This window comes from Arvicanthis niloticus, chromosome 8, assembly GCF_011762505.2.
Source record: "Arvicanthis niloticus isolate mArvNil1 chromosome 8, mArvNil1.pat.X, whole genome shotgun sequence".
Lineage (NCBI taxonomy): Eukaryota > Metazoa > Chordata > Mammalia > Rodentia > Muridae > Arvicanthis > Arvicanthis niloticus.
The window spans coordinates 68,275,244-68,293,711 of record NC_047665.1 but is presented as its reverse complement, the minus strand read 5'-3'; the positions used below and the strand labels follow the sequence as shown (position 1 = coordinate 68,293,711).

The window sequence follows — 18,468 nt, the reverse complement described above, 5'->3', positions numbered from 1 at the left end:
TATATATGCTGTTCAGTCTCTATAGTGTTTACACACTTTCCAGAATCAAAACTCTACCGTTTGTTTTTGCCTTTATTTTTTTTCACTCCTGGTCTGCTCCCTTCTTGAAAATATATTTTTTTCATTTGTTTTGAGTCATGTGCTGTTTTGTTTGTTTGTTTTTGATGTGTAGGACTGTGTGTTTGTAGAGTATGTGTCATTCTTGTGCTCTGTGGCTTATGGAGGATGCTGCCTGCTGTAGCTGCCTCTCCCCTTTCCTGCTGATCCTAGAGAACACTCCCCAGGCATGTGGCCGTCTGCCTGGTGCCTCTGACAGCTCCATTATGTGGCTGGGCTGCAGTTTTTCCAACCAGTCCCTTGCTGATGGGCATTTGGGTCATTTCCAGTCCTTTGCTATTACTAGTGTTGCAATGAATAATAATGTACATTTATCATTCCATGTTTTTACCAGTATGATACCCTTGGGGGTTGATTTTTATGAGAGAGACTGATGGGTTAAAAAGGAAATGCATATGCAATTTTGGTAGATATTCCCAAACTCCCCCCTTCACTGGGCTGAGCCATTTGTGCTCCCAACAGTAATATATGACATAGCCTGTTTCTCCACAGTTTCACCAGCATAGTATGTCATCAAAGTTTTGGAATTTGTTATGTTTTAAAAGGTGCGAAATGGGACCTTATGCTTTGGTTCTCATTGTTCTTATGATTGAAAAGGTTGAATCACCTCTTTTATTCCCTCCCCCCCCCCCCGTTTTTTTGTTTGCAAAGTTTGTTCCCATGGACTCTTCAGCTTTTTTCGACATCAAGATGATGTTAAGTTTTCCCCTTTGGCTTTGAGCTGGGGATATTTTCTCACTCTCAACCTATAAAGGAATTCCCTGATGTTTTCTTCTTTTCCTTTAGCACAATTTTCCAGAATTATATATTAAGGGATCTGGCTGCTCCTCCTCAGCCTTCAGTGTACACACTCTGGCCTGTTTCTGACTGCCCATCTGTTCTATCTGAGGAAGCTTCCATGTCACACAGCTCTGATAATAGAGACTCTGAGTGTGATGAGTCTTTTTAAATAAAAGGAACAGCAACCCTATCCCAGTGATTACAGAAGTGTCTAGTTTAAATGGACCTTTTTAGAGGCATCATATGAACAGGCTATCTTTAGCCCATTGTACAAGGAAGAAAAAGGGTCTCAGGTAGTGCAAACTGATCTGAGATCACCCAACTAGTTAGCAGTGGAACCGGAGCCTGTGTTCTTACTTGGGTTGGCTGATTTCTAAAGATGCTATGATTTTCTCAGAAAACACCAGCAAGCAGGCTCCCAGCAAGGACCTGGCCCAGGTTGTATAATTTCTCTTGCTATAAAATATTTTGTTAGTTTTGACTACTTAGGATAACACATAATTCAACTTATTTTAAATGATAACAAGATATGACTTTTAGAACTAAGTCTTAAAACTTTTGAGTGGGGCCATAGTAATGTAGGGAGGAAAGTCAGTCCTGTCACTTATCTAAGAAATATATTGCCTTTGTTTCTCATCTCTAGAACTTCCCCTTCTGTCTGCTTTCCCGTTCCTTCTCTCCCTCGTCTCCTTTTCTACCCATTCCCCCTTTGAGATAGATCTTACTGAGTAGCCCAGGCTGACCTCCGTCTCTCAATCTTCCTACCTCAGCCAGTACAGTTCTTGAATGCTGAAGTTATTGATATGGTGACACTAAGAGCTCAGGATTTTTTTTCCATAAATGATCTTTGCTTTATTGTGATCATGTTAAATGGAAACAATAATATTTCTTAAGCGCGTACTTAGCACTGCTTTGAATGAATGTCACGTGTATTATTTGACTGCCACCAAGCCCATCCGCAGATTTTGTCAGTGTGGTAGTGCTTTCAATGAAGACTGCTTGGCTTTGAGAAGTTCAATAATTCAACCAACCCCACAGGACGAATAAATGATGGTGTTCAGATTCTAACCCAGTTTACCCCAGCATCAGTTTTGACCACAATGTCGTGTCCTGGGTACTTTGGACCTGTTACCATATCAGCATTTTAATAGACTGTTTCAATCTTATCTCTTTATAGTGTTAAATTTGATTCACAATGCTGCCTTTCTTTTTAGCATACTTACTTCATCATATTTTAAGAAGTTAAGTATATCTGCCCTTCAGATATTAATAGGATTTTTGCTTCTCTCCAAAGAAATATCTTGAAAAGGAAATGAAATCAGATAGTTTGGAGGAAGATACTGTAAGAGAGAGAAACAGACATCAATTTTATATGAAAATTTGCATGCTACCTTCATTTCCCATTAAGCTTTTCTCAGATTCACACTTTCCTAGATTCCATATTACCATGGGGATGCCTGATACATAGCAGGTGGCAGATGTATGACATCAGCAGGCACGTGAGGAGGCACAGACTCCTTGCCGCTGCCGTGGGCTTGTCCCTATGGAGACAGAATACTTGAGGAAAGAAATCAACTGAATGTAGCAGCTGGAATGAAGTTCCACTATTTTAGAGGACAGTGTTTGGGCAACATTTAATTTTTTTCCTTTTTAGCATATTTTAATCACACACAGTACTGGGCATAATGTGGACAATTTCTTTCCAGTGTGTTATGTACTTGATCACATCCAACCTTCCTCTCCCTTCTTTGTTCTTCCTCCGCTTCCTCTTCTCTCCTCCACGTAGTCTCCTCTCTTCTCCAGTCTCTCTTTTGCTCTATTGATGTGTGGATGTGCATGCATGTGTGTATATGCATGCACATAAAGAATCTTTATACTTTTATGTCTATATTTTAGCATCCTCAAATGAGAGACGACTTGAGATACTTATCTTTCTGCATCTGACTTATTTCACATCATGCAGTTGTATCTATATTCTAGCAAATAACATAATTTTGTTTTTTTTTTATGGCCATTTCTCTAGTCTCAGAAACAGAGTACATCTTCAATGTTTAAGAATTTCTGTTATTTCAAAAGTTGCCAGGTACCAGTTTTTTTAATGTAGGGTGTTTTTATACTTTTTATACTCAAAGTGGCATAACTCAGTTGCTTAGTTTTCTGAGGAGTCATATACTGTCAGTCTGTACTCCGTAGCCTTTGCTGTATTGAGGTATATCCCTTCTATTTCTGGTTTCTTTATGGCTTTCTCCATGAAGAGATGTGAGACCTGTGAGACCCTTTGTACACCCCTTGTGATAACCAGTTCATTTTCACCCTTGAGCCAGTTACTGTGACGTTACATTTATTGATTTGCTTGTGTTGAAACTACCATTAAGTCACATTCGTTCAAGGAAAAACTTACCATGCAAGCAGTGTTTAACCCAGGAGTGAAGCCTGGTTTGATAGGAGGAGGTCTGTAACACAATCAAGTTGATGTGTTATTGGCAGTGATCAAAAGCTCATAAAATACACCATTTGATCCTGGAAAGACATTTGACAAAGTTCAGCAATCTCTAAAACTTTTGTGACCCTTGAGTTTGATGCATTTTCACCTTTTCCCAGTAAATTGTGAGCATTTCGTATTTTATTACGAGTCAGGGATATATGACAGGTTTTAAAAGCCCTTTGTGCTCTACTATGCTCCTTTATTTTCCAAGCTAATCATTTATATAATGTTCTTTCGATAAGTATTTTATGAAACTATTCTACTAATGTTTATTTTTTTTGAAAATTATTAAAAAACAGAAGAGTCGGAGGGTGTTTGTCTCAAGATAGGTCTTGCTTCAGTAATCTTCCTTTTGTTATGTTCAGTGTGAAGGGGCCTCCATTTCCTTTTGAGCATGGATTGCTGTTCTTGAGGAAATGCTATTGAAATGGTTGTGTGTGCCTGCTCCAAGACGTGACAGTGGCTCTCCGAGCTACTTCCACAGTGTAATGACTTCATCTTCGTATGTCTGCCTGGCGACTAGTGTTCCACCAAAGTCTGTACCAGCCTCAGCATGCGTATCCCTGGCCCCTTTCCACTTCCATTGAGAACAACTCTTAGCTCCGTTCTCTACTCTCTGTCTCATACATCCTTAAAGGATCTTACATCTTCATCTCTGACAGCCTTAATGCCTTGTTACCAGTCTCAGCCCTTTATCCGCACTGCTGTCACATCAGGGGCCCACTGATTTTCTTTCCTTCCATGCATCCTTCCTATCCTGGTGGCTAGATCTGTTTTTCTATATTGAACTTGGATGCTGCTCTCTGCTTAAAATGTCATGAGTCAAGGTTTCTGATGGAATGATTTATAAAAATGGCTGCTTGACATTTGAAGCTTTCTTGCTTGCTTTTCATGAGTTCTTTTTGCCTGCATCTTCCCAGTGTCACGCTGAACTTGTTCCTTGTGGGTCCGCCGTGTGTGATGTCATTGTATGTGTGTGTCTGCATGGTGCCTCCTGAGCTGTTTTTTTTTTTCTCTTTAGAGAAATGGAATCATCATAAAATCAGTGTATGAAACTCCAGAGTTCTCCTACTGGCTTTTCCTTCACTCTCTGTGGCCTCACCACACTGTGCTTGGATACCGCCATTACATTTTCTCATTGCATGGCAGATATAGAACAATTCCAATTGGAGAATATGAAGAAGTCATTACATTATAAAGCCCTTTGGAGGATGGCTCAATTTCTTTCAGGTTTTCTCTTTCTTGCAATTGTTTAACGTAATTGGTTTATACTACATAGTTTGAACATTGGTATTTTTGAATCAAATATAGATTACAATATATACATAACCAATATACCTCTTTACATTTCAGACCTTTAAATATCATCAATTTATTGTTATAAACTAGAGTTTTTAAAATATTCCTTTGCAGGATGTTAATATCACTGAAAACATCAAGCGGAGCTCACATAAAGATAGTTTGTGTGGGTCATCTCATTTATTTTCAGAAAGTAAGTTTTTGGTTTTCACATTTATACTAACATAAATCATTTAAAATATCACTTACTTGAAGGATAATAAAGTTATCACTATGCTAGCCTTGAGAGACAATGTTAATTAAATTAGAAGATAATGTTAATGTCTAATAAGGCAACTATTTCCTTATTTTTGAAGACATGAAAATGTTATATTGTTGTATTGTGTCAAAGTGCCAGAAATTTTTGCAACAGACTGAATGCTATGATAAATATCAGCTCTTTATGGCCTTGGACAGTGTCTGTTTCTGAAAAGTCAAGCTTGAACACCCCATGACATCTCTGTGCAGATAAATGCTTAAAAGCCTTTCAAGCCAGTGCTTTTAGCTCTACCAGAATTTAATCTCCCATGGATTTTGTCTATATTGATTTCGGATACAGAAGCATGAACACACCAAGCATACTTACATCCATGGTCATTCTCATGGCTGGAGGAGACATGTCTGTTAAATGCATGTGGAATCCACCCACACACTTTCATGTGCTTGAGTTCAGTGCACTTCAAAAATTAGGCTGTGAGAATGTCTTTGTAGTTGTCTTTCTACAACAGCTGGACTATTTCAATACGTGTGGACTTTTTGTTTGCTTTCTTTTCTTTTGAGGCAGCTCTCAAACTGACTAGATAGACGAGGATGACATCGAACTGTCCTCTTCCTTCTCTTCCCTATGTGTTGGGATTACAGATGTGTGAGATTACAAATGCAGCAATGTAGTTCTGGAAATACGATTTATAAGTGTTGGACTTCATAAGCCATTTAATTGCATGTGGAGTTCTCTCTCTCTCTCTCTCTCTCTCTCTCTCTCTCTCTGGGGGGGGTGGGTTTGGGTTTGATTTGGTATTTTGAGACCAAGACTCACTAAGTAGCCCAGGTAGCCTGATTCTCAGACCCTCTTTGCCTCTGCTTCTCTAGTGCTAGTGTTGCAGATATGAACAACCTTGGCTATGTACAAACCTTAGAATTTGATTTACAGTCACAATACAAAGGGAGCCTTTGCAAATGCAGTTCAGGCCCTCGGTGCATATGTTACAGCTGTGCAGCTTGGTCTTCTTGTGGGACTCAACAGTGGGAGCAGTGACTGTCTCTGACTCTGTTGCCTGCCTCTGGGACCCTTTCCCTTAACTGGGTTGCTTTGTCTAGCCTCAATAGGAGCAGATGCACCTCTCCTACTGGAACTCAATGTGCCATGGCTGGTTGATATCCATGGGAGGCCTGTCCTTTTCTGAGAAACAGAGAAGGAGTGTGTGTGTGGGGGGTGAGGTGGGGGGAGACAACTGGGAGTAGAGGAGTGAGGGAAAACCAATTGGGATATAAAGTAAGAAATAAATAAATTAATTAATAAGAATACATTTCAGCTGAATAAATTCACAGTGTTGAATACATACCATGGGTCTGTATAGTGAAGTGATACATAATCATATAGGAGATCCTGGCTTGAGGCTCTCTTTTGGTTTCATTTCTTATGGTGTGCATTTCCGAGGATTTATGAGCATTGCATGTGCTAAATGTAAAGGATCTGAGCAAGCCATGGGACAAGCCAGTAAGCTGTGTTCCCTCATCTTCTCTTCTCCAGTTCCCGCCTTGAGTTTATTGCTCTGACTTGCCTCAGTGATGAAATGTGAGAGTTGTAAGTCAAATAACCCTTTTCTTTCCCAAGTTACTTTTGATTATAGAGTTTCATCACAACAAGAGAGACCTAACCACAACACAAATTTGGTACCAAAAATGGAGCATTGCTGTGATTAATTTGACAGGACTGTGTTGTTTTTTACAGGATTGTGGAAGTATTTGGGATTTGGGCTGAAAAAGCCCCTTAGTTCTCAGAGGACTATGAGAACATTGTCTCAATGTCTAAGAGAACATTGGTAATGATGCTTCTGCTTTTTGTGGAAGCCCCAGAATTTGAAGGGGTCATGGAAAGAAGCCAAGGCCTGGCCCTGCTAGGCAGGGTCAAAGTCATTGTAGAGAGGCTATGGATAAAGGTGTGTACTAAGCTGCCTTGGAGACGCCAGGAATTGGAGATTGCAGGAATCTGGAATGACAAATCATGCTTCTCAAACACAATCCTGTCTCTTCTCTCTCTAAAACACAAGTACCACAAACACACAAACAAACAAACAAACAAACTCTACAAAAATTATAAAAGACATACTTTGGATGATACTTAAAGCATTCAGTCCTTATAACCATATAAGCCTATAAATATTGACGCTAAAATATTTTACTTTAACAAGACACTCACCATTATCATATTCTAGAAAAGTAAGAAATGCTAAGTTAGCTGAATGAGTACAGAAATACAAAACTAGTTTTAAAAAGCCAGTATGCCTTTGGAAAAAGTATAAAGTAGTTCTTTGTACTCTATCCCAGAAAATTAAATTTTATAGTATAATTTATCATTTTATAGAAATTACTACATTCTGGAGTTATCCACATTAATTGGTGATCAGCTCATCTCATTAATATTAATTTTGAAACAGTTTCATGTATCACAGGCTAGCTTCAAACTGTCTTCTGGAACCTTCTGATCTTCCTGCCTCTGCTTGTAAAACACCAGTTTACAGGGTTGTGGCATACCCAGCTTTCTGGTCAGAAAATCTTTTTAAAACATCTGGTGAAATTTGTTAAGAAATACAAATTGCTATAAAGTTTTTTTAAAGCCCCAACTTTCTGGATGTGTTGGTGCCAGTCTACAACCCCAGCTGGTACTCAGGAGGCTGAGACAGGACAGTCCATCCACCATGAAGCCAGCCTGGGCTACCCAGCGATACTGTGTCAATCTCCCAAATTAACCCAACCCTGAATAAAGCAGCAAATCCACCCACTTAAGACCACTCTGGGGTAAAATGATTCTGCTCTCTCCTCTGTTCAGATGCATTCCTGTGTTTTCCCTAACTGCTTATACCATTTGCACAAGAGAATACGAGAAGCCTAAGGACTTTCAAAGAAAATAACTTGTACGATGATTTTAAATGCTAAAGTAATGTATCAAGTGCAGTCTTGCTCCAGGATTCAGGTAGTTATCTACTATAGGCAGGATGTTGCATAGAAGAAGAGTGTCCACCTCCCACCCAAGTCGATTATCAGGAAGCAGAACACTGTTTTTACCTCACTGTGTGCCAAGGAAGAGAACTTTTCAGTTGACCATATGCCTATACAAAACAGAGGTTCTTGGAGTACAGTTGTGCTTTAAGAAGCGTAAAATTTTTGGCTAATTTGCCACGGAAAACTTAAAAGTGGTTTCTGTGTGTCTTTAAAGATTTATGACAATTAGAAGGCAACATTTTAAAAATGATTTATACAGCTAAATAAAATTTTCATTTTTATCTTAAGCTGAATGTAAAAAAGCTGCAAATTAAAGAATTATTTGTTTAACATAGCTTTTGCTGTGCAGCTCTATTGGAGTGAGTTCCTGCTAGGCATCTGGTCTCCAAACAACAGTGGAATTGTCAAGCTTTCCTGTCCAGCATATTTATTAGTTCGTGTGAATCAGAGAGTACAGAGTATAAACGTCACTGCTATGACACTGCTGTGCGCAATCATTTTCTTTATTCCCAATTTTTATGTGTTGCAATTCATTTAAAGAGAAGTTAAGGGAACAGCTGTATACAAAGGGCAGACTCTGTTTGGATTCAGGGAGGGCGACCCAGTCTTTAAATTGGTTTGTGTGTGGGAACTCTTGCATGCATCTAAATTTTTTGATAAAAGTACCAGTTACAAGCTTTCTGATCTTAGTTTATCAACAGCAAAAACACCATTCAAGCTATTTTGAAATCCTGCCCTTTAGGTTGATTTCATCAACAGAGAAAGAGAACAACAGAGAAGGGTTATTTTTGTATACATTAAAATGCCCATTGTCAAATCTGGAAGATAGAGCCAGGTGCCCTGGTTCACATCTGTAATCCCTTCACACCTGTAACCCTCGCTAATCAAACCTAGCTTAAGGCAAGAGTCACAAGTTTGAGGCCAATGAGAGTCATATAGAAAGTGCAAGGCTTCTCTGTGTGAATGTGTGAAGCCATCTGAAAATTTTTTAAAAAATTAAAAAGGGCCCTGGATGCAGCAGTAGGTGCTTAGAACATGTAAGTCAACAAGTCACTCAGCCCTGCAAGGAAAAACAAAGCCCAAACTCAACAAAAAACCAAACACTAACCAACCAACCAATCAAACAAACAACCTTCTCCCCAAACTACAAAACATAAACTGTGGAAGAATGGCCTCTGGTTGTTTGGCATTTCTTGGTCCATGTAATGCTAGATGTTGGCTTTGGTTGTTAATTACTACAATGTGTGGTTGTCATCTTGGCATGCACATCTCATCCTTATTCTGCCATTATGCTAATTAACTTGATGTCTCTTTAAGATTAAAAGTGTGTTTTCTTATTGGAAAAATATGAACCCTAGGAGAGATGAACGTTAAACGTTTACCAGTCCACTACTGTTTGGAAGAATATTTATCACTAAGCATGAAACGTTTTCTAGTTAGGCTCTCTTCAGATCAAGCATCTTCATAATGGCTGCCTCCTTTGCCACTGCTTTTAATTCTTACAGTCTTGTTCCTGCAGATAACAAGGACCAAATTGTCTCCATCCCACAAAGAGTGCTCTCCTTAAAATAACCATCAATAATGACAATTCTTTGAAGTTGGAAATTGAAAGAAATGATGGAAAGAAAGAAATCAAAGTCGCAGAATGCTCACTGTTTTCCAGCCTGGTAGGTTTCACACACATTGAAGCAGTTAAGACCTGGGTTTGCATCTTTTATTGTGAGAATTTGAGTGAGTTACCATAGCAGCTTCCAGCATCTTCATCTGTGAAATGAATGCTGGGAAGATTAAATGGGATTTTATATACACTGAGAGAGAAGAAACTGCCTAAGAACTCTCCACTGCCTGCTTTCATTTCCACATAGAATTCATATTCTTCCAAGAATCCAGCAGTGCTGGGGTCAGGGCAAATACAAATTGATGGAAGATGCTGAGATGCTGCTTTTAAAGTCGATGTTCTTCATTGCACACGTGTATATGTGTATAAATATACATACACATATATATGCATATGTGCATATATGTGTGTGCATATGAGTGCATATGTGTTATTTTTTGATTCTAGAGGTTTTCAGCTATCCATTTGGTTGGCTCCATTAAGAATAGTTAGGTCTGTCGTGAAAAACTGATGCCCATGGTTCAAGATCTTTTCTCTTAAGTATTGCAAACTCAGTTTTTTTTACAGGAAGCTCTCATCTCTGTGAAACACTTCTGTTCTTTAAATGGAGATCAGCATCCCCCCAAGTCTCATATTTTTTGTGACGTTGCTTTGCAATGTGGCTTTAAAGTTTTAATTAGCTGTTTATTATTTGATGAAGAGGTTGTATTTTAAAATTAGGCTCATGAATTACAAGTAGGAGCATCAGTGGAGGGTATGTATTTCACTATTTGAATTTTTTGCTATTTAGTAAAGAATTAAAGAGTCAATATTTTGAATTTCTGGTATTTTAGATACCATTCTCACCAAAAGTAAGAAACCATGCAACCATGCCTTCATTGAATTTAATTAAAATGTCATTTAAAATTTAGTTCATTATAATGAAAGTTTAAATGCTTGTTAAAAAAATACATTTCTATACAGAAGACTCTGATTTAGATAGTTCTGGAAGCTAAAGTAAATTGGGTATTTTACAGCTTGCCTTTTAGAATGCCAAAATTATTAAGAGTGTTAATCTTCAATGTATTTTTCTAGACTGAGGCATATGCAATCAAACTCAAAGATGGTTAAGAATGCCTAGTCTCGTAGTGCTACTACAGAAGACCGTCACCCGATATGGCTGCTATTGTCTAGTGTCATCTCTGAGCACGTTAGTTAGTATGGTTGGTCTGAATTAACATGAGGTTAGATTTAGTCAATTTTGTACGTTGATAGGATAGATTAAGGTAGCACTTGGCTTATAAAAGTGTGTGTGTGTGTGTACATGTGTGTGTATATGTGTGTGTGTATATGTGTGTGTGCCACATGACACTAGAGCATGAGAACAAACCTTTTCCTTTTACAGAAACACTTAAAAAACAATAAAATTTGAGAGAGAGAGAGAGAGAGAGAGAGAGAGAGAGAGAGAGAATACCACTAGTATGTTAGACCACCTCTCACCCCTCTGCATTACTGATTGTTTTATTTATTTACTTCTTACTAAGTGTTTTGTTTTTTCAAGACAGGGTTTCTCTGTGTAGCCCTGACTATCCTGTAACTCACTCTATAAACCAGGCTGGCCTCGAACTCAGAGACCAACCTGCCTCTGCCTCCCAGGTACTATGATTAAAGGTGTGAGCCACCACCACCAGGCTTGAGAGTACATATTTACATCATGAATTTTACACAGTCTATACAAACAGAGTAATTTCACTTGGCTAATGATACTAAGAAGGGGTAAAAGTTAAAAGTTCAAGGCACATAGGGAGAATAGAATTCTGAGGCGCTGCTGCTTCCACAGTTAATTGACCAGGAATTGTATTATTTATAAAAGCTTCATGGCTCACACTAGCTTAAGTTAATACATGCATACATATAATATCTGTATATACATATATATTAGGACAAGTGATCTATATACAGTGACCTCATGGAACTCTCCCCTGCAGTCTGTGACTGCTGCTCTTGCCCTGTCCTTGCTTCTGTTGAACAGCCCTGCCCAACTCTGGCTTGTGGGTCTTTGCTAGTGCTCTCCTGATGGCTTCCCTCCATCGCACCACCTAGCTTAATTCTTGCTTACCTGCCCGTTCCTGGGATGGATCCAATCTTTTCCTTGTTTCTGTGAAATTACCTGACTCTGCACTCCTGTAACTTTCCTACTTACATTTCCTAGCTTACACTTTCTCCCCAAAGTGCAGCATCATCTAGTTTTCCTGTGTTTATGTAACTTATTGTTCTAACAGCTGGTCTCAAAATGCTTCCCTCAAGGCTGCCCCTTTGTTTTTGAATAGGAGGACTTCATCCTATTTCCGCAGTTTGATGTACAACATCCCTCAGACCAAACGTGATGGAACAGTTTCTTTTGCAGTAGTTACTAGGAAATTATTTACTTTATTGTGCTTCCCTAAAATTCAGAAGTCCTGTAAACAAACCGTGTTACGAATTAACTGGCACAGCATCTATTTCTGAGTGGGTTAAGGAATTGCCAACAGTGATTAAGCCTGTTCTCTCTCTCTCTGGCTCTGAATGGGGTGTTGACAGCCAACGAAGAGCTTCTTCAATAAATCCATTTTCATGTTCAAGTTTTTCCAGATGTGAGAAATAATTAAATCTTTGCATTTATTGGAGCCATTTATGCTTTTCAGGCAGGGACTGGCAGCTGTAATGAATTAACTCTGCCTGAGCGTGTGTATGTTGTTTGGGGTATGTGTGAATGTACATGTATGCATGCATGTAGCGCTTGCCAATAATAAAACAAGGTCAGACTTGAAAACAACCCAAAATGCGAGGCTGGTTGTCACAACGCATGCTAAACATTGTCATGGGGACGCTTCATAATTGAGAGCTTGCTCTTCGTCCCCTTTTCTTTATTGTTCTGTTAAATGTTAAAGAAAACAAGAATAAAAGACTCATAACTGTTAAGTGATATATTGTTAAAAATAGACGATTCTTATAAAACACAAAATAAATACTTTTCAAACATTTTAATGTATTAATAAATGAGGGGGCTAGTAAGATGTTGCAGTTGGTTCAAAGGTGAATTTGAGGAACCATAGATACATAGATAATAAGGAACTTTGAAATGAATTTATAAATTGATGCAAAGCCAATAATCAATTGTGTTCTCTAAGACATAATCTGCATTTCTATAGATAAGGATTCTTTGTATTAGTATCATTTTTTTCTTTATAGCACACAGAATTACAAAATAGCAAAAACAGTCAAAGAACAATTTAGTTACATAGAAGCATTTGATAAGATACTCAACATTTTTTTATGTCAGTGTCAAAGTCTTTCACAACTATTCTATTATTTAAATTTTTATTTTATTTTTTACATATTCACTATACATTATGTCACTGCTTCCCGTCTAGGCCACTCCCTCCCACAATCTTTCACCCTTCCTCCTCCCCTTCCTCTTCTCTTCTGAGCAGGGGGCAACCCCTGGGTATTCCCCCACCCTGGCACATCATGTCTCTGCAAGGCTAGGCGCTTCATCTCCCACTGAGGAAAGACAAGGTAGCCCAGCTAGAACATATTCCACAACCACACAACAGCTTTTGGGATAGCCCCATCTCCAGTTGTTAGGGACCCACATGAAGATCACGCTGCACATCTGCTACAAATGTGCAGGGAGGCCTAGGTCCAGCCTGTGTGTGTTCTTTGGTTGGTGTTCAGTCTGGACCCCAAGAGTCCTAGTTGACTCTGTTGGTCTTCCAGTGGAGTTCCTATCCCCTTCAGGGCCCTCAATTCTTCCCCCTATTCTTCTATAAGAGTCCTCAAGCTCCATTCACTGTTTGGCTATTGGTGTCTGTATCTGTCTGAGTCAGATACTGGGTGGAGTCTCTCAGAGGACAACATTCTCCTGTCTGCAAGCATAACAGAATATCATTAGTAGTATCAGGGATTGGTCACAATCATTCTTGGTACATTCCACATAGAACTCTAGGAAAGGAATGCATACATACATGTGTGTTTGTACACACACACACACACACACACACACACACACACACACACACACACATCCTTTTTTGGTGTAGTGTTTGATCCTTCCTGGCTCTCTGGTTCTGGTTAAAGGGCATATTCAGATAGTTCAAGCCATTGACCTCTTTTGTATGACAATGAGGACCCAATAACCAAATGGGGTTTAGAGGATTATATACTCCATCATAGGGGAGAAAGTATCAAAGCAAGATGGAGACAATTTTAGGAAATAATAAATGATTTGTTGGGGGGAGGTGATAAATAGACTCAGAAAGAAAATAAACTCAGACAAAGTTTGTTTAGGCTTTGGGGGTTTGGTTTCCTCTTTCTTGGTTGATGAAATAACATGGTGGAAGCCAACTATGTTTCTTTTTGGTAGAGCCAATCGTTGTGTACATAAAGGCTCAAAGAAGAACTTTTCCAGCTTCTGCTGATTCCCCAGTGCCTGTAATCTAAAGCATCCTGTGGTTTGAGGCATCATATTTTCTGGTATCTTTAATCTCAACTCAGAAATGAACTGCAATTTATCATAAATACTTTATTAGAAATTTTTCTATGTAAGTAAATTGCCTCTATGCTGAAGAACAGTGAAGAACACACTTATGAAGAAAAGAAAGGAGAAATTAATTGGATAAGTGTGGGGCATCTGTCAACAAACAAGACTCCTGTTGCTTGGGACATTGGGGACACTCAGGATGGCGAGGCACTGTGAGTCACCAGGGTGGTACAGATGTATTTCCTTGGGCATGGGTTGTAGCTCTTCACATTGTCATTACATACGTGGCATCTGCTACAGAATTGTATGTCCTTACATGCAATTACCATACTATTAAAAGTTTAGGAGACTTCGAAATTATAATTACACAAATTATCCCCTATCTTCCTACTGCTAGGCTGCTGAGGGAGATCCTTCTTCACCTTTTGAAAGACCGTTTCTTTCGAACCTGGTGCTTTTCTTGTAACTATGCACATTTATCTTGTAACTATGAGCATCTCAGTGATTACCTTTTATGAAAGTCCCATTCTAATTTATGCCAAATCAGAGGCGGGGGAAGCATGAAAGGATCTGAGGTAGAAGGCATGGTTGAGCCAGATTTGGAATTCCATGGTTTCACCACGAGGAATGTGATCTCCCATGTTTCTATGTCTCATTCTGTATCACTTCATGGAGAGAGGAGCAGAATAGAAATGTAGACAATGTACGTGAAGAGTATAAAATAGACAGCGGATTAGCAAACTGTGGGGATATTCCCTTTGGGGGTGAAAGCATGTATTAGTATACAACTTTAAACTAGGATTTACAAAAAAAAGAAGGATAGGTATTTTTGAAACATAATAACTACCCACAAAGAATCCTTTTTTAAAAAATTCCCCAAGTCCGATTTTAGACCTACTGACAGAAAAGCTTGACTGTGATAAAATCAGGGCTTAAAATCTTTAGAGGAAACTTGACATGAATTTTATATTATCCTCTTATGTAAATGAAAAGAAGATGCATTTAGTCAAAAGTAATGGTGTATGTGGCTTGCCAGAAAGTCCATTAAAGAGTTCATCCAGCAAGATTTGAGGTGTTTTTTTCCTCCCAGGGTGTGTGTTACTTAGCGCTGTTTCTCCTTCACCTGGGGTAGAGTCAGCACAGCAGCATCACTGTGCACTAAGTCTTAGTCACAGTACTCACCATACCACCTTGCAAGTGAAGCAAATAGTTCACTGTCCTTGGCCCTCAGTTTGTTCTCTCTGAAGGAAAACACTCTAAGTGAGGGTTTGTGATGGTTGTCAGCAATGGGGTCCAACAGAAGGCCTTGCGTAGAAGCAAGCAAATTTGGTAATAAACCCGCTATGTTCTTTGCCATCTTTTTTAGTGTTTAAAGACACAATCTCACTAAGTTGTCCAGCCTGGCATGAAACTCACTCGGTAGCGTGGGCTGGCCATGAACTTGTGATTGTTTGGCTCCCATCTCCTAAATTGGTTGTGAATACAAACCTTAAAGATTTACCAAGGATCCATGTGGCTTTTAAATCCTGGTTCTGGCCTCTCGAAAGAAAAATAACTAACATGTTTATATTACGTGTGGTGTTTGGCTGTGTCTTTGAAACTTTTGTGAATTAAAGCTTGACTGATTATTTTTCTTGCAGCCCAGTGAAGAACCATTAAGAACTCACAGCAAGATTGGAAGTGAGAAGAGACACTGCTCAAGCCTCATGCACGCATTCATTCACTATGGAAACGGACATCACCCAAAGCAACACGAGCATTGTCATCTGAAGTGGAAGCTGAGAGGTTCATCTTGGACAGCGCTGGCAGCAATTTTTCCATATATGTCTGAAGGTTTGCAAGAAAAGTTTATAGAAATTATTCATCCATAGAAAGCATTTCATTCCTGAAGGTAGTACCATAGAGCTTCTATAAAAGAGAACGCCTTGAGGGGAGGACATGAGGGAAACTGTTACAGATTACACATTCTTCTCCTTGCAGGACAAGCTAAACAAACGGGAAAAAAAAAAAAAAAAAAAAAAAAAAAAAAAAAAAAAAAAAAAAAAAACCTTCCAGTAGACTTGAATGACGACCTGGCTGTTATCTCAGTTTCCCAATTTAGCATTCTGGGGACAGCTCCTTTTTGGCATTTGGTGGTTAAGTGGGGTCTGTAATGCTGTTAATTTGACCTCTATCCAAACAATTTCATGAGAAAGCCAACAAATCATGTAGAAGACAGTCTGATATAACAGTGTTTTCCTAAGTCACATTTCACAGAGGGTACTGGATGCCATTAAGAGACAACAGTAGGTGGAAGAGATGGGGAGAGATGAGGCAGACAGGATTTGTGTTTTGGAAGGTAAAGATTTAGTAAGTTGAGTAGGGCTTTTGATTGACAGTCAGCTCAGATCTCTGCATGTGTCACTGTGGTATGTGACACTCATCCTGACAGCTGTAGGAATTCCTTTACAGGTTTCTTGAATAGATTTGTTTTAGATCATTGCTTTTGGTCTTATCAACCTTTTTTTTGTGTGTGTTACAGTTTTTGCCTTTTGGAAAAGAATGTGAGAAATAGTATGTTTTTGATGGTTGTGCAGAATTCTAATGACTTAATAGGTAAGACTGGGGCATTTTTCTTTTAAAAACTGATGAGGATATGTACAGAGATACATATTCAGTAGTTAAGAGTATATAAAATGTAGCATGAAGCTAGCTCCACAGCCTCAGAATGGCTATTTTACCTCCATAGCAGTTCAGTGGTGTTTTTTAAAATTTAAATTAGTTTAAAATAGTTGATTAAGAATAAATTGAAAATAAGATATATCAAAAATATATTTGGCTATATTGGAATGAAGTATTGTTTTGGATAAAACTTTATTTTATAATTAATTTAATTAGTCACCATGAGGTATTTTTCTAACACTGATCATTGATGTGCAATACTTTTATAAAAAGCAATTTTATCCTAAAATTTAAACACCCAATTAACATATCAGGGATGACAGATTCTTAAAATTGCTTAAATAGACAATAAAGAATTTATTGTGAGAAGAGTTTGCTTAGTTATTGAACTAATAAGATAGTCCACACAACAAATACGATAACGTGATTTCTTAGTTTTCTAAGTGTGGGATACAGTGAGACTGTAAAAGATACTAGTGAGTTCATGAAAATTCACACAATGACAAGAATGCAGAGGATGATTATTTCCAATGCAGCGATGTTTCCTGAAGTCTTAAATAATATATCAACATATATTAACTTCAACTTCTCATGTTTAATGATGTTTACAATTAATATGGTACAGTATTCCCTAATTTGAGATTAGCAGTCGTAATTAACTCAGAATAGATTCTTTGAAGTGGTTCAAAGGGCTTTTTTGTAATAAATTATTAGCCTCTAATCAGTTAATGTGAAGTGAGTAGTTTTGGGGATGTAAGAAGTACATTAAAATCTCATAAAACATTTAATTTAAGTTAATGAAATGAATTTGTATGGTACAGAGTCTCTATATGGAAACAGAGCCATGACTGACACTCCAGAGGAAGCTTTATTTAGACCAACTTGAGAAATCTTTGGGATAACAGGCTTTAGGTGGTGCTATCTTAGGTGATATAGCTGAGTAGATTTCTAGAATTGTCAAGTTCCTTTAAAACCATTTTTTAATCATTTTTTTAAATTAATTGAGTTAGTAAAGATAAAACATTTTGTCTTGGGTTTCTTACACTATTCTAAGAAGGTTGATTTTAGTTTGAGCTTTGACTCAGGAGAGAGTTTTCACTTGTTAGGCTGGGCCTGGCAGACCCCGAGGATCCTGGGTGTTCACTGACACACCAAAGTGATAAGAAGAGTGACATGAACCAGGGATAAAGTCTGGCAAGCCTGCTGCTTCCAGTGCTCTAGAGAGTTTGCAGCTCACGGGTGTGGCAGTCCACAAGAAGACACAAGTTTGAAAGCATTAATATCTTGATAGGGTAAAGATGAAGTTGCCTGTGTCAGGGGATGTAAAAGAGGAAATTGAAGAAGAAAATGTGGAGGAGGAAGGAAACCAGGAAGCCAAGGTGAGCAAGAAAGAACTCACTTAAACACAGAACTCAGTCCTTTAACAGACAAGGAAAAATCGGACTTTCTCTCCCTCTCTCTCTCTTTTGAATTTTCACTTAGGTGTTTCTGAAACCTGTTATTGAAGACCTAAGCATGGAACTGGCCAGAAAGTGCACCGAGCTCATTAGTGACGTAAGTGGCTTTAAAGACTTTTGTCTTATTTGCTTCCTTTATGTGGAATGGCTGTGTTGTAGAGTCACAGGGCTGGAGAGAAAACCCTGAGGTCATCAGTTACGGCATTGTCATCTTCTCGATCATTGAACTGAGTCCAGACCTGTTAGGTGATTTCGCCAAGGTCATATAGGCAGGAAATGTTTGCTGGAG

The 18,468-nt window shown here is 38.5% G+C and overlaps 1 protein-coding gene across 3 annotated transcripts in view; it reads left to right on the top strand.

Annotated features, from left to right (window-relative positions):
• Positions 1–18,468, top strand: part of Nebl (nebulette) — a 356,298-nt gene that overhangs the window by 226,873 nt on the left and 110,957 nt on the right. The window contains exons 2-6 of one of the 3 annotated variants that reach the window (XM_076939538.1): positions 9,462–9,609; positions 15,702–15,894; positions 16,583–16,656; positions 18,014–18,101; positions 18,205–18,276. The exons of the other annotated variants lie outside the window; for them this stretch is intronic. Coding sequence (XP_076795653.1) covers positions 18,021–18,101; positions 18,205–18,276 — 153 coding nt within the window. The 5' untranslated portion in view covers positions 9,462–9,609; positions 15,702–15,894; positions 16,583–16,656; positions 18,014–18,020. The remainder of the gene's footprint in view (positions 1–9,461; positions 9,610–15,701; positions 15,895–16,582; positions 16,657–18,013; positions 18,102–18,204; positions 18,277–18,468) is intronic. 3 annotated transcript variants of the gene reach the window in all.